This window comes from Cajanus cajan, chromosome 3 (genome assembly GCF_000230855.2).
Source record: "Cajanus cajan strain Asha chromosome 3, NIPB_CcT2T_4, whole genome shotgun sequence".
In the NCBI taxonomy this organism is placed as follows: Eukaryota; Viridiplantae; Streptophyta; class Magnoliopsida; order Fabales; family Fabaceae; genus Cajanus; species Cajanus cajan.
Genome location: NC_138519.1, coordinates 22,502,258 through 22,515,878, shown reverse-complemented (window position 1 = coordinate 22,515,878; position 13,621 = coordinate 22,502,258). Strand labels below are relative to the sequence as shown.

At 32.9% G+C, this 13,621-nt stretch overlaps 1 protein-coding gene across 3 annotated transcripts in view; it reads left to right on the top strand.

Annotated features, from left to right (window-relative positions):
• Positions 1–13,621, top strand: part of LOC109815153 (uncharacterized) — a 42,671-nt gene that overhangs the window by 20,608 nt on the left and 8,442 nt on the right. For 2 of the 3 annotated variants that reach the window (XM_020379786.3, XM_083070670.1), the window contains 2 exons: positions 6,200–6,826; positions 7,573–8,391. In XM_020379786.3, coding sequence (XP_020235375.2) covers positions 6,200–6,826; positions 7,573–8,391 — 1,446 coding nt within the window. The remainder of the gene's footprint in view (positions 1–6,199; positions 6,827–7,572; positions 8,392–13,621) is intronic. The other variant, XM_083070671.1, reaches the window with a different exon arrangement.

Here is a 13,621-nt window from a genome sequence, read left to right as displayed (position 1 = left end):
ATGCAATCTTAGAAGTACTTTTCAAGTAGCATAGCAACCACTTGACAGCTTCCCAATGTTTCCTTCCTAGATTAGACATGAATCTACTAACAACTCCCACTGCATGAGCAATCTGGTCTAGTGCATACCATTGTATACATTAAGCTACCAATTGTATATGCATAAGGAACCTTAGCCATTGTTGCCTTGTCTTCATCTGTCTTAGGTGAATGCTCCTTTGTGAGATTGAAGTAAACCCCCAAAGGTGTACTTGGATCTTGGCATCCTACGTGCTGAATTTCTTTAGCGATTTCTCAATATACTTCTCTTTAGATAATATTAAGGAACCTTAAGATATTTTCCTACTAATGTTCATGTCCAAAGTCTGCTTTGTAGCACCCAAATCGTTCATTTCAAACTCTTCAGATAATTGTGCCTTCAATATATTAATTTCATCCATATTAAATCCTACAACTAACATGTCATCAACATATAATAGTAATATGATATAGGATGGACCAAAATTTTTCAAATAACAACATTGATTCATGGCCCATTTCTTGTACCTTTTCTTACTCATAAAACTATCAAACTTCAGGTACCACTGTCTTGGTGTTTGCTTCAGCCCATACAAACTCTTGGTCAACTTACAAACCAAATTGTCCTTCCTTACTATCTGGAAACCCTCTGGTTGCACCATGTAGATGTTCTCATCAAGATCACCATGTAAGAATGTTGTCTTAACATCTAGCTACTCTAGATATAGATCCTGTACAAACATAATGCTCAACACGAGTCTAATTGTAGTCATTTTAACTACAGGAGAGAAAATCTCATTATAGTCAATACCTGTTTTCTACTAAAATCCTTTTACCACTAACCTTGCCTTGTGTCTCTTGTTGACATCATGTTCTTCCTTGACCCTGAACACCCACTTGTTCTGCAATGCCCTATTTCCTATTGGTAGGTCAATCAAACACCAAGTTTTATTCATCTCAAGTGAGTTCATCTCCTCTTGCATGGCTAATTCCCATTGGGCTACATCATCCATTTGCAATGCCTCATGATAACACAAAGGTTCTCCATCGTCAGTCAACAACAAGAAATTTGTTGAAGGAGAAAATCTAAGAGGAGGCCTAATAACTCTACTAGATCTCCTCACTTCAATTACTGGAGTGATTGGAGTGGTCTCCTCAATTGTCCTGTTTCCTGAGCTTTCAGCTTTTCTTGCAAGGTCTTTTTCTGTAATGTCATCTAACATTGCCTCTTGCTTCTCTATTGGTCTCTTTTCTTTTTTAGCATTTGTCTCAAGTTTGTCCTTGTACATTGCATTTTCATTCAAAGTAATATCTCTGCTTCTAATGATCTTTCTATTTTGATCATCCTAGAAGAGATATCCCATATCATTTGCTCCATAGCCAATAAAAGTTCACTTTCTTGCTTTTGGGTTAAGCTTGTCCCTGTTAGCATCTCTAACATGAACATAAGAAACACAACCAAATACTTTTAAATGAGAAAGACTTACATCCTTGCTTTTCCATTCCTCCTCGGGAATCTTGAACCCTATGGGAACTGAGGGTCTTCATTTAGTGAGGTATGATGCTATGCTCATTGCATCTTCCCAGAATGTCTTCGGTAACCCTGCATAAGTTCTCATACTCTTTGCCCTCTCATTCAAGGTCATGTTCATTCTTTCAACAACATCATTCTGCTAAGGTGTCTTAGGAATAGTTTTAAGCATTCTAATTCCATTCTCAGAATAATAATTAACAAATTTAGTACTACTATATTCACCACCATTATGAGACTTTAAACATTTAATTTTTAATCCTGTCTCATTCTCAACAACAACTTTCCACTTCTTAAAAGTATTAAATACTTTAGATTTTTTGCTTCAAAAAATAAACTCATACCTTCTGGTGAAATCATTAGTGAAGGTGACATAATATCATGATCCTCCCAATGATTAGACTAATATTGGTCCGTACACATCTGTATGAACAAGCTCCAACTTCTCAATCTTGGGCATCCTCCCTAACTTGGCAAAAGTAACTCTCTTCTACTTTTCAAATACTCATGGTTCATAGAAACCAACTTCTACCTCTTTTAATTTTTGAATCTTCCACTTTGAGACTAGTATCTTCATGCTTTTCTCGCTCATATGACTAAGTATTTCGTGCCATAGAGTCGAAGAGTGACCAACATCATCACTGACTGAATTTATTTCTTTTGTAAGTAATTCTACCATGTAACGGGTTCCTTTCTTCTAGCCACAAGCAACAACTAGATTACCCTTCACCACTTTTCATTGACCATTTTCGAATATAACTCGATATCCCTAAACATCCAGCATACCCACAAAGATTAACATTCTCTTGAGTCCTGGAATATATCTAACATCCTTCAATGTCCATATTGTATCAGTAGAAGTTCTACGATTTATATCTCCCATGCCTACAATGTCTAAAGCTTTATCATCTACTAGAAGAACTTTGCCAAAATTCTCAGTTCTGAAATTTTTCATCAAGTCCTTGCAAGGAGAAGCATGTAAAGATGCACCAGAATCCATGATCCAGGATTCAAACTTACTCTCAACACAATAGATCAATGCATCATCAATATCTTCTCGTGCTACATTCATTGTTTTATCATGCCTCTTTTCTTTAGGAGCAACAAGAGTAGTACACTAGTTTCTAAAGTGGTCATTCTATTGATAATTGCAACAAGTAATATCCTTGCGTGGTTTGAATTGTCCTCGCTTCTTGGACTTTGATCTATCACGCCTAGAACCTTGCCCCCTTTCAAGCCTTCTGCCTCTACCTTCTATTCTTAATAAGGAACTTGCTAATTCTCTAGCATTTCTCCTACGAACATCCTCACCAAAGATTAAATCCTTAATTCCTTTGAAGTTCAATTTCATAGTCCCAAATGTACTAGCGACTATTGTGACAGTTCCTAACCAACTATCAGGCAGAGAAGATAGTAACAATAGGACTTTTACTTCATCATCAAATTTAATATCCATTGATATTAATCTCGACAGTAAGGAATTAAATTCGTTCACATGATTTGTAACACTAGCACCTTCTCGCATCTTCGTATTAACTAGTTGACGAATCAGAAATGCCTTGTTTGATGATGATGGCTTCTCATACATGTTTGATAACGCCTTTATCGAACCATATGTTGTCTTCTTATTGACGATGTTGTAGGCGACATTCTTCGCCAATGCCAATCTAACGATACTTAGAGCCTGTCGATCTAGCAACTCGCAATCTGCTTGATACTAGGCATGACAATCTAACCTGCCCCTGTGGGTACCCACCCAAACCTGCCCCGATTTGGACGGGGAAAATCCGTGTTTATCGGGTTCGAGTTTTTCCCAATTGATAAAATCAGGGGCAGGGGCGGGAGTGGGGACGAGGATGTTAATAGCCGCCTCGCCCTCGCCCCCACCCCCGCCCCGCTTAATAATATAATTAAAAAATTATTTATATATATATAAACCAAAATTAAAAATATTTATATATAAAATTTGTATTATTTTACTTTTTTTATTTTTTAAATTTTTTCATATTTATTTAAAAGAAAATAAAAAATAAAATAAAAAAAGATAGGAGCAGGGGCGGGGGCAGGGCGGGGAAACTCAAACCCCGCTAGGGACAGGGATGGGTACCCAGATTTTACCCCTAACGGGTATCGAGGGCAGTTTAAATCTGCGGGGGCAGGGAATGTAAAACTCGCCCCCATCCTACCTCGTTACAATGCCTACTTGAGACATTGTTTCTGGTTTATTCTCAAACAGAGGTTGGTACAACTTCTTCTAGTACAGATAATCTTCAATCTACATCTTCTAAAATTTGAAATTTCTCCCATCAACCCTAGCAATCTTCACTTTCCTTTCTTCTGTCATGCTCACACTTGCATGAAACCCTAGGCTCTGATACCAATTGTTAGGGATCGCAAATGCACTCACACGCATAATGTTGTAGGGGGTCACAAACGCACTGACATGCACAATTACAAGAAGGGAAGTAAATTCACGAGACTTAAAGATTTACGTGGTTCGGTCAGAATAACCTGTCCACGGCCTCACTAGATGGTATTTTTGTATTTCTTAATTAGGTTTACAATCACATGAGTATTTACAGAAAAGAAAGAAAGAAAATGGGCCAAGCCCAATAAACCCTTCAGACTCCACATACTCAACAAGAGATATTGTTAATCATAGAGAGATAGATACAAAAGTGGCGTTATACAACTTTTTTATTTAGTGGGAAAAGAAACAAATAAAGTACAATGCTATATGGCATGAAAATAGTCTCCCTTCTAAATCATTGGCTAACAAATGCGTACAGTTGAGGCTAGGAACATCAAAAATAACAAATAGATATTTTTGGCCATTTCCAACATTAGCTAGACCATTATCACATACATTAGCTTCTCTAAAAAGATGTGAAAGCTTAATGGTCCAAACATTTAGGGAAAAAGAACGATTAATATCGTCAATAAGAGGCTACAACTAATTAATTGATTTCCACGATTTACTATTAACCAACTAAATAACTAGAAGATAATCAATCTCAAAATAGAAATTTGTGAGATTAAGCTCCATATAGCTAACTTGATAATGTTATGGAGAGCCCATAATTCAACCAAAATATCATTGTAGGAGCCATGGTTAGCAAGGAAACCCTTGATAAATCTTCCCTTAAAATCCTTGACCAAACATCCACAAGTAGTTGAGGAAACAAATTTGTGAAATAACTCGTTGATATTCACCTTGGAAACATGTGGGGGATTCCAATGAATGTGGACTTCCTCTCTGTAACAACCTAAACACACCAAAATGAGAGAGATTTGTACAAAATGTGAGATTGTACAATTAAGAATGAATTAAAAAATTAATTTATATTACCTATACCAACAAGATGCATTTACTTTTTGGTAGCTCATCACTTAAGAACTTCATAGTTAATTGTGTTTGGCTCAGAACAATTTAGGGATGAGTGACCTTTTGAGAAGTTTCCTAGAAATTGTGTGAGTGAGGACAAAGCATGTTAAAAAGTCTTGTGTTGTTTGTAAGGTCAATCGTTGATCCTAAAAGTGGATGGACATTTGAAAAAAAGGCTACCCATTGAGGGTTTTGGTCAATGAAGGTTTTTGACTAATGACAAATTGTGTGAATTGTCACCATGTGAAGTTTAGTAGAGTGGAGCCATTGAGACATCAAATTTGAGGGGTATTGCAAATGGTATCAAAGAATGTCCTCCTTAGTATGGCATGGTTCAAGGATGAACCAATCAGAAGCTAGTAGGCTTATAACAAGCCTAACAATTTAGAATGAGAGGGATCCAAAGATTTAAAAAATGTAAGATTATACAGTTAAAAATGACTTAAAATAATTAATTTGTACAACCTATACCAATATGATGCATATAGGATAAAGTACAATGAAAAATCTTGTGTTAATTTGTGAGGTTAGTTGATGATCCTAATAGCAGATTAACATTTGAAAAAGGACTATCCACAAAGGGTTTTGTCCGATGAGGTCTTTGATTGATGAGGAGTTGTGCAAAGTGTCACCGTGTGAAATATCGTGAAATGAAGCCACTAAGACATCAAATCTAAGGGGTTACATTCTTTCTCGTTCTAAGACAAGGGTGATTCTAAAAGTCCCCTTGGTGATCATGATAGATTTAGCCATCACCTTATGCATTTGCTTCATCATGGATATATTAGAAGTAATAAAAATCCTACAGTTTCTTTTCCCCCTAAAGATGATAAACAACCACTCCAAACAGACAATTTCATCTATTACTCAAAGAAAGCTCCTTTTCATTGTTGATGTTAAAACTCAACCATGCATGTTAGTTGTCTATGTTTTATCTTGTACAGATGGACAAAAGAAAATTAAATTGAAATGGTGGTGAACTGATTTGAACTACATTATAAAACTTGAACTGTTTGAAAAAAAAATGAACTGAATTATTTTTTTTTAAATTGAACTAAACTGAATTGTTTTGAAAATTGAATTATTTATACGAAAGGTCATAATAGAATTTTAGACAAGTGTTTCAAGATCAATACTAGAACTTAGATTTTTTTAACTCAATAAAATTACAAACTTGGATGCTATGGAAATTTTTTTTCTAACTGAATCCTCATTAACACTAGAAAGTAGTTAATTTTTTTTTTATTTATTCTTTTGCATGTGTAGATTCCAGAGGTTGCACAAAGTGTGTCAAATCTTACACTCAAAGATAGCCCACTACAAAAGATATGGCAACGCTCACTACCAATACCAGACTTGTGCTTCATTAACTTGGGTTCCTTAATTGTAGATGGTTGTCAATTTTTATCAGATGTTCTACCATTTGATTTACTTCCTTTCTTAATAAACTTGGAAATATTGGAAGTTCGAAATTGTGATTCTGTGAAAACCATATTTGATGTGAAATGTACAACACATGATAGAAAAATGACAACTACGGGACCAACCCACTTCTTGCTCATTCTTCCTCTTAAGAAATTGACTTTATCAGAGCTACCAAATTTGGAGAATGTTTGGAATGAAGATCCTCATGGAACTCTAAAGATGCAACATCTACAACAAGTATACATTGATAACTGTAAATGCCTTACGAGTGTGTTTCCGGCATCCGTAGCCAAAGATCTTGGGAAACTTGAAGATCTAGTTATGCAACATTGTGATGATTTGATAAAAATTGTTACAGAGGATATTCCATATTCAAGAGGAACAAATTTAGAGCCTACTTTCTATTGTATGACATCCTTGACATTATGTGATTTGCCCAAGTTCGAGTATCTAGACTGCATTAACAAGGTATCATTGCTTAACAACTTTGTCCTTATTACAATGTTTAAGCTGTTACCTACAAAATGAGCTTAATTGATTTACTATTTCTATATGAATTGAATTGGCATCATTACTTTCTTTGCTACTTTATCATTGCTCACAATAAATGGTACATGTTGTTCAAATTGAAATGCTATGAAAAATTTGAGTCAAATAATACATTTACTCTATAAAATTGACCATGATGTATTTATAACGTAATATTTTTCATTCATGATACAACAATATTTAAGCTTTATTCTCAATAGTACAACCAATTATACACATTCTTACTCATGCAGGATGTCGTACTTCATCACTTATTCATCATATATATTATGTATTAATAGTGATCAAATCTCTACGAGCAATTTCCTACCAACCATCTAAAAGATTCTTTTTCCTATAGGAAAAAACCTTCCTAATAATCTCATTTATCACCTTTTTCCATTATAAAATATTAAACATTAAATAATTTAGTTTAGACATATTGTATCAAAATCATTTCTTCCTTATTAATGTCTAGCCTAATTAATCTTTTTTATTTATTTTTTGGTTTTCAAATAATATTTTTCTTTTAATTTGATTTTTTCCACCTATTTAAGTGAATTAGTTAATTTGTCATTAAATATCAAACTTCTTTTAGTATGCAAGTTCATTATTTCAATTTTATATAAAGGAACTAGGATTTATGCCCTAACATGGTTTTGCTTGCTTATTGGTTTTCTTGATAGCTTACACCCAACTTACAACACTTGACACTCGATGAAAAAGAAATGAAGATGATTTGGCATAGAGAATTTCATGGAAATAACTTATTCAACTTAAAAGTTCTTACCATGTCTTTTCATATTGGGTCCATTGTATTTCCATGTGGATTTCTACAACATGTTCCTAATATGGAAAATCTTGTGGTGTGTTTTGGTTCTTTCAAGGAGATTTTTTGCCTTCAAAGTCCTAATGTGGATGATGCTGGACTCTTGTCTCAGTTGAAAGTATTAATCTTGGAGTCCCTTCCAGAACTCATTTCCATAGGATTAGAGAACACTTGGGTTGTACCCGTTCTTGGAAATCTAGAATCCTTGGATGTAAGTAGTTGTTCTTGTTTGACAAACTTGGCACCATCACCTATATGTTTTTCCAATCTGATGTCTTTGTTTGTATTTGAGTGTCATGGATTGGAAAACTTGTTCACATCCTCAACAGCCAAAAGTTTGGCTCGACTCAAAATAATGGAGATAAAAAGTTGTGAATCAATTAAAGAGGTGGTGTCTAAAGAAGAAGATGAATCACATGAAGATGAGATAATATTTTGGCAGCTCCTTTATTTGAATATTGAATCTTTACCAAACCTCATAAACTTCTACAAAGGGAGCTTGAGTTTCCCATCCTTGGTTCTATTGTCCATATTTGAATGCCACAATATGAAAACTTTATGCTTGGGAACCATAAATGCAGACAAGTTGCTTGGAGTTAAATTTGAAAAGAACGCAGATGTTGTCTCATTGGAAATTGATCTCAACTATACCACTCGGAAGGCATTTTTGGCAATGGTATGTGTTCATTCTTTTCATTTGTTTTTCTTCTTCTTATTCTTGTTGTTAGTATTATTATTATGCACTTATCAATTAGTCAATCTTTTTTAATGGAAATAAGAAAGTGCATTATATTTTTTAGCAATCATCACATATGTATACAACTTTTTGATAAGAAGGGTTCATTCACAATAAGAATTTTAGGGTATATCTGTGGAGAGGGGTAATGATTAAAATTCTGGGACTAAACATCAAACTTCTTTAGATGTGTGATAAACTTTTGGCAAGTGTAACATATAATTATGTGTCTAATTTCATCACTATTTGTTTCAAAGATGGATTTGAAATTAATTATAAGTTTAAATGACATATATTTATAGTTTTTTTTTCTATACATGTTTTACTAATAGGTCTAAAATTCAAGAGTATAGATTTCATATACTTATAGATAAATGTAACTTTCTATCATTGTACCATTTAGTGATATATTTTTATAATTATAGACATAAATTTCATATACTTACAATTTCAAATGTTTTGTTCCATTACTATATATCTTTTATAGATAGGTTTAAAATTGTGTGTGTATATACTAGAAATGTATACTCTATCACTTTACCATTTAATGATAGTTTCATTATCGTGAGTATAAATATTTCATATGCTTATAAGTATCTATTTTCATCACTATATATTCTAGTGATTAGAGATTTGAGTATAGATTCTTATAGATAATATCAAGAACAACACATGCTTTATATTAATTTATAACATCTATTAAAATTATTTGTTGAACATATGGTCAAATGTATCATCACTACCATCTATTTATTGATATTGAATGTTTGATTCATTTTTTTTCTAAAATTGTCTCTATAAATATAAAAGTATCACTATATTTTAAAGTTGTCAAAATTAATTCAAAGGTGATGATATAAAGATATCTATATCTATCATACACTCCATTTACATCTTAGTTCTTTATATCTTTTCCTATTATATAATATTACTTATTAAATTTATATACATTTTCACTTTTCTTTCTATTTCTCTCTTAGTTTTAAATAGAGTTTAGTTAGTGTTCACTAAACCTTTTACTTAACCAAAAACAAGAAGATTTCCATAAATTTACTAGTTTACAATTGATATAAAAGTTTGTCTAATCTAATCAATGATGGTTAGCATACTATATAGTTTTTACCTTTTATGAGCTTATATGGCTGTTTTGAAATGTTCTTTGTAATTAATTAATAGAGAAGAATTGATTAGACTAATTAATTATTCATGTAATGCTATAACAAATTTATAGAATTCGTTTCCATTTGGTATCCAATTCATGAATAATGAATCAAGGAAAAGCCATTGGAACATGGTGAGGCTATTATATATACATATATATATATATATATATATATATATATATATATATATATATATATATATCTTATAACCTTTAATAAAGAATATGATTGTTGTTAGGTGTTTGACACATACCATATCACATAAGTAGATAATGGTAAATAACAATATATTTTTTCCAAACAACTTCAAAAATATTTAGTAATTTTTACACTTAATCATTATCTTTAACTAATGAATATTTCACTTATTATTAATCGAAAGCATGATTGAAATTGAAAAAAAGAAAACAAAGAACTAAAGAATTTGAAATTCTTTTTGATATTTTATCAATTAGATAGAAGGTGGAAAAATCTAGGATTTTGAAATGAAATGGAGATGATGAGATTAAGCCTCACCAAACTTCCGTCTCATATATTAATATGTACTTAAGACTCATTTTAAAATTCAATGTTATTGTCAACTAATAAATTTTCTTAAACCCTAATTCCTTACAAAATGAAAGCCTAAGTTTCATTATTAACAATCAATCCCTTGAATACTTTACAAATGAAATTTCTTTAAGCATTAAGGTTTCAAAATGACTAATGAATCAAGTTACATCCCTAAATATGAGGTTCATTAAATATTTTTCTTTAGCTCTAGATTTCAAAAGTATTTTACGATAACATTTAAATAAAAAAAATCAAACCATGGACAATCAAAATTAACTACAACAAGTATTGAGCAAAAAATTAAAATACTAATATTAAAGAGAAAAGATGAATATGTGTGTCTGTGCATGTGTATGAGCCAAGATAAGTTGATATTAGGTGTAAGTCTAAAAATTTACACCAAATCTTATACCTCTAATAACTTTTTGTATAATGCAAAGTCGTTAAATTGAATGATATTATACTCAAGATCGTGTGTAGAGTTATGCAACCTTTGAATATAGGATCATTAATGTCTTTAATATTATTACTTAGTAATAAGAAAAATTATGGAGTTGCACATATGTGGCCCACATGAAAGTTAGCATCACAATTATAGCATAGGTTAGGGACTCTACATTCTTGCAGTTGAACTTGGGACAAACTTTGTATAAGGAGGGGAGAGTTGGTTGAGGAAGATGTGGTTATAGATGGGTTAGTAGTGAGTTTATATGTAGAAAGAATGGATGGATAGGTTCAAAAAGAACGAGATTTGGAATATTTAATTTTGAATTCGATCAATTTGGCTAACTTAATAGCTTGGGTAACATCAATAGGTTTAAGGATAGCCAATTTGCATTGAATCTCCTCTGTTAGGCTAACAATGAAATGGTTTATGAGTGTAAGGGGTACAAGCCAATAATATGACACCTTTTTACCAAAAAAAATTAGTTTACAAGATTCAAATTTATAATTAAACTTGATCGTTTCAGTAAAAGAGTTCACAAATTCTTCATAAAATAAAACTCTTCAATAAAAGAAAAATATAATTAAGTTCTCAAAATAATCTATATTGCACAATTGTCTAATTATATAAAATTTCAACAAGTTAAAGTCATAAAATTAATACACTCTATTAGACTAAAAGAAATATAAACTATCTAACCTTAATGTCACACTATCATAGTATGATCATAGAGTAACTAATGAAGTACATATCAAGCATTGCTTCCATCAAAATCCTCTTCTAGTACCTGATCAATGTCTACAAATGGTGATCGTCCAAAACACAAACAATAAAAAACAGGGAATGAGAATATATCGCATCCATGTATAGTACATATGAAACATAAGAGTAGCTAATGGCAACACTTATCTCAATTACCCTAATTCACTTTATATTCATTTAAGCAACCCAATCAATTGCAAATAATATATATAGACTCGTGCAATGCATGCATATAATTTTATATGCCTGTGGTACCATTCTCCTCCTCCTCCTCATCAACTTAAAATAGCCTAAGAGTCATAGAATGGAACTATCCCATTTACAGTGTAAGGACCACCCTATCTGAAGTGATCCCCACCGATTCATCCTCAACTAGGGGATGTCTATCAATGTCCCATCAAAGTATTATAATTGAACATGATTAACTCCCATATCACAATATCCTACAACGAAACATGTATGCATGAACTCTACCAACACCACTACATCAACACATACATACAACAATTAATGCAACTATGCTAGATTGCAGTCCTGGACTTATCCACCATATCTTGCCACATCACCTCATAGTGACCCACCACAAAATGCATCATCATATATTCTCTACAAGATTCTTGTTTGACATGGTGTCATCTACATCTAGCATGAAGAGGTTTGAGACCTCGCTACCTAATTTGTGCCCAACATGGATGCCCACATGCCGAGTGCTAAAGATTCAGGGACCCCTTTGGAACTAACTCGCTTGATGTGATCTGGGTCACGCTTGTTGTCACCTTATCTAAAAAATAATGTTGAAAGGCATCGAGCGAGACACCCTTAGCACAACATATAGAAGTTAATATTCTCCTTAAAATCCTTGTGCTTGGCATGATTCCCTCCATGCCCAACGTAGACATCTGAATTCATCATGCCTAATGTTACCACAAATTCTACACTTTGCAAAATTGCAAACTATGATATACAAGGTCCTCTAAACCCATCTTCAACCATTAATCAATCTCTTCCTCTCAAATATTCAATAAAAACAGCATATAACACATATAGAACACGCATATAAGGCCAATTTATGCAAATTCATCTAATTACAAAATAAACCCAAAATTATGTATACAACCATTACCCTCAAACAAAATATCATTTTGTATACAATAAATAAGCCACAAAAATACAATCATAAACATCATAAAATAAAAGTTTCACACACAAATCATACTTAACATTAACAGAGACTCATTTAAAAGCCGAAAAGGCTTAGGGATCATGATGGAGAAGGTAGGAGAAGTGATTGAAGATCCTCTCCTTAACTTCACCTAAGCTCGGATCCACTTCAAGGAAACTTGTGACCGAAAACAAAAACTCTTGGAAGGAAGAACTTCTTCGAATGAAAAGGCCTAAGCCAAGGATGGAAGCATCCAAGCTTAAGCAATCAAGAGGTTGCTCACTTCAAAAGGTAGGAACTAGGTTAGTTCTAGGGTTTTTGAAGGAACTCTCTCTTTCTCTCTAATTCGGTGACTCTTGAGGAATTTGCTGAAGAATGATTCAAAAAATTCAATATATTCAAAAGTGTGTACAATGAGTGAAGGATTCACTTAAGTAGCCACGGATTTGAGTAGCATTGGAGCCTAAACAAGGCTACACAAAATTGGCGCCTAAAGTTTGAATTCAAATTTGAAATTTGAATTCAAATTTAGGTGCACATGTGTAAGTCCATGAGTTTAGGTGTTCCATGAATTTAGATTTAATTTAGATAGCATTTAGGATTGTATTTGAGTGAGCACATGTTCAGCCACTAGTGGTGAGGAACATGTGACTCAAATGCAACTTAAATAACTTTCAAATTAACCCTAATTTAACCTAATCTGTCCGCTGAAGTTTTCCTTGTATTTTCCTATTCTAATGACCTAAATACAATGGCCAAACAAATACAATGGAAAGGAAAAATTACAAGAATGAAAATGAGCCCAATATTGGGTACCAAAAGCCCAAAGGCCCACGAAGCCCAAAAACTAGGCCCAATAAGCCTATAGCCTAAAATGCTATAAAAAATGGTAAAAATACAAGACTCAAAATATATGAAACCTACACTAATATGATATATACAAGACATAAAGAAAGTAGCTAACATAAGATATGGCCCATGAGGCACTCAGCTTGGGCCTTCCAAGCCCATCGGGCCCATTGGGCCTTGATTGGCCCAAACCTCCTTGTCTAACCCATTCCTCTTGGATCTTTTAGATTGTCACCT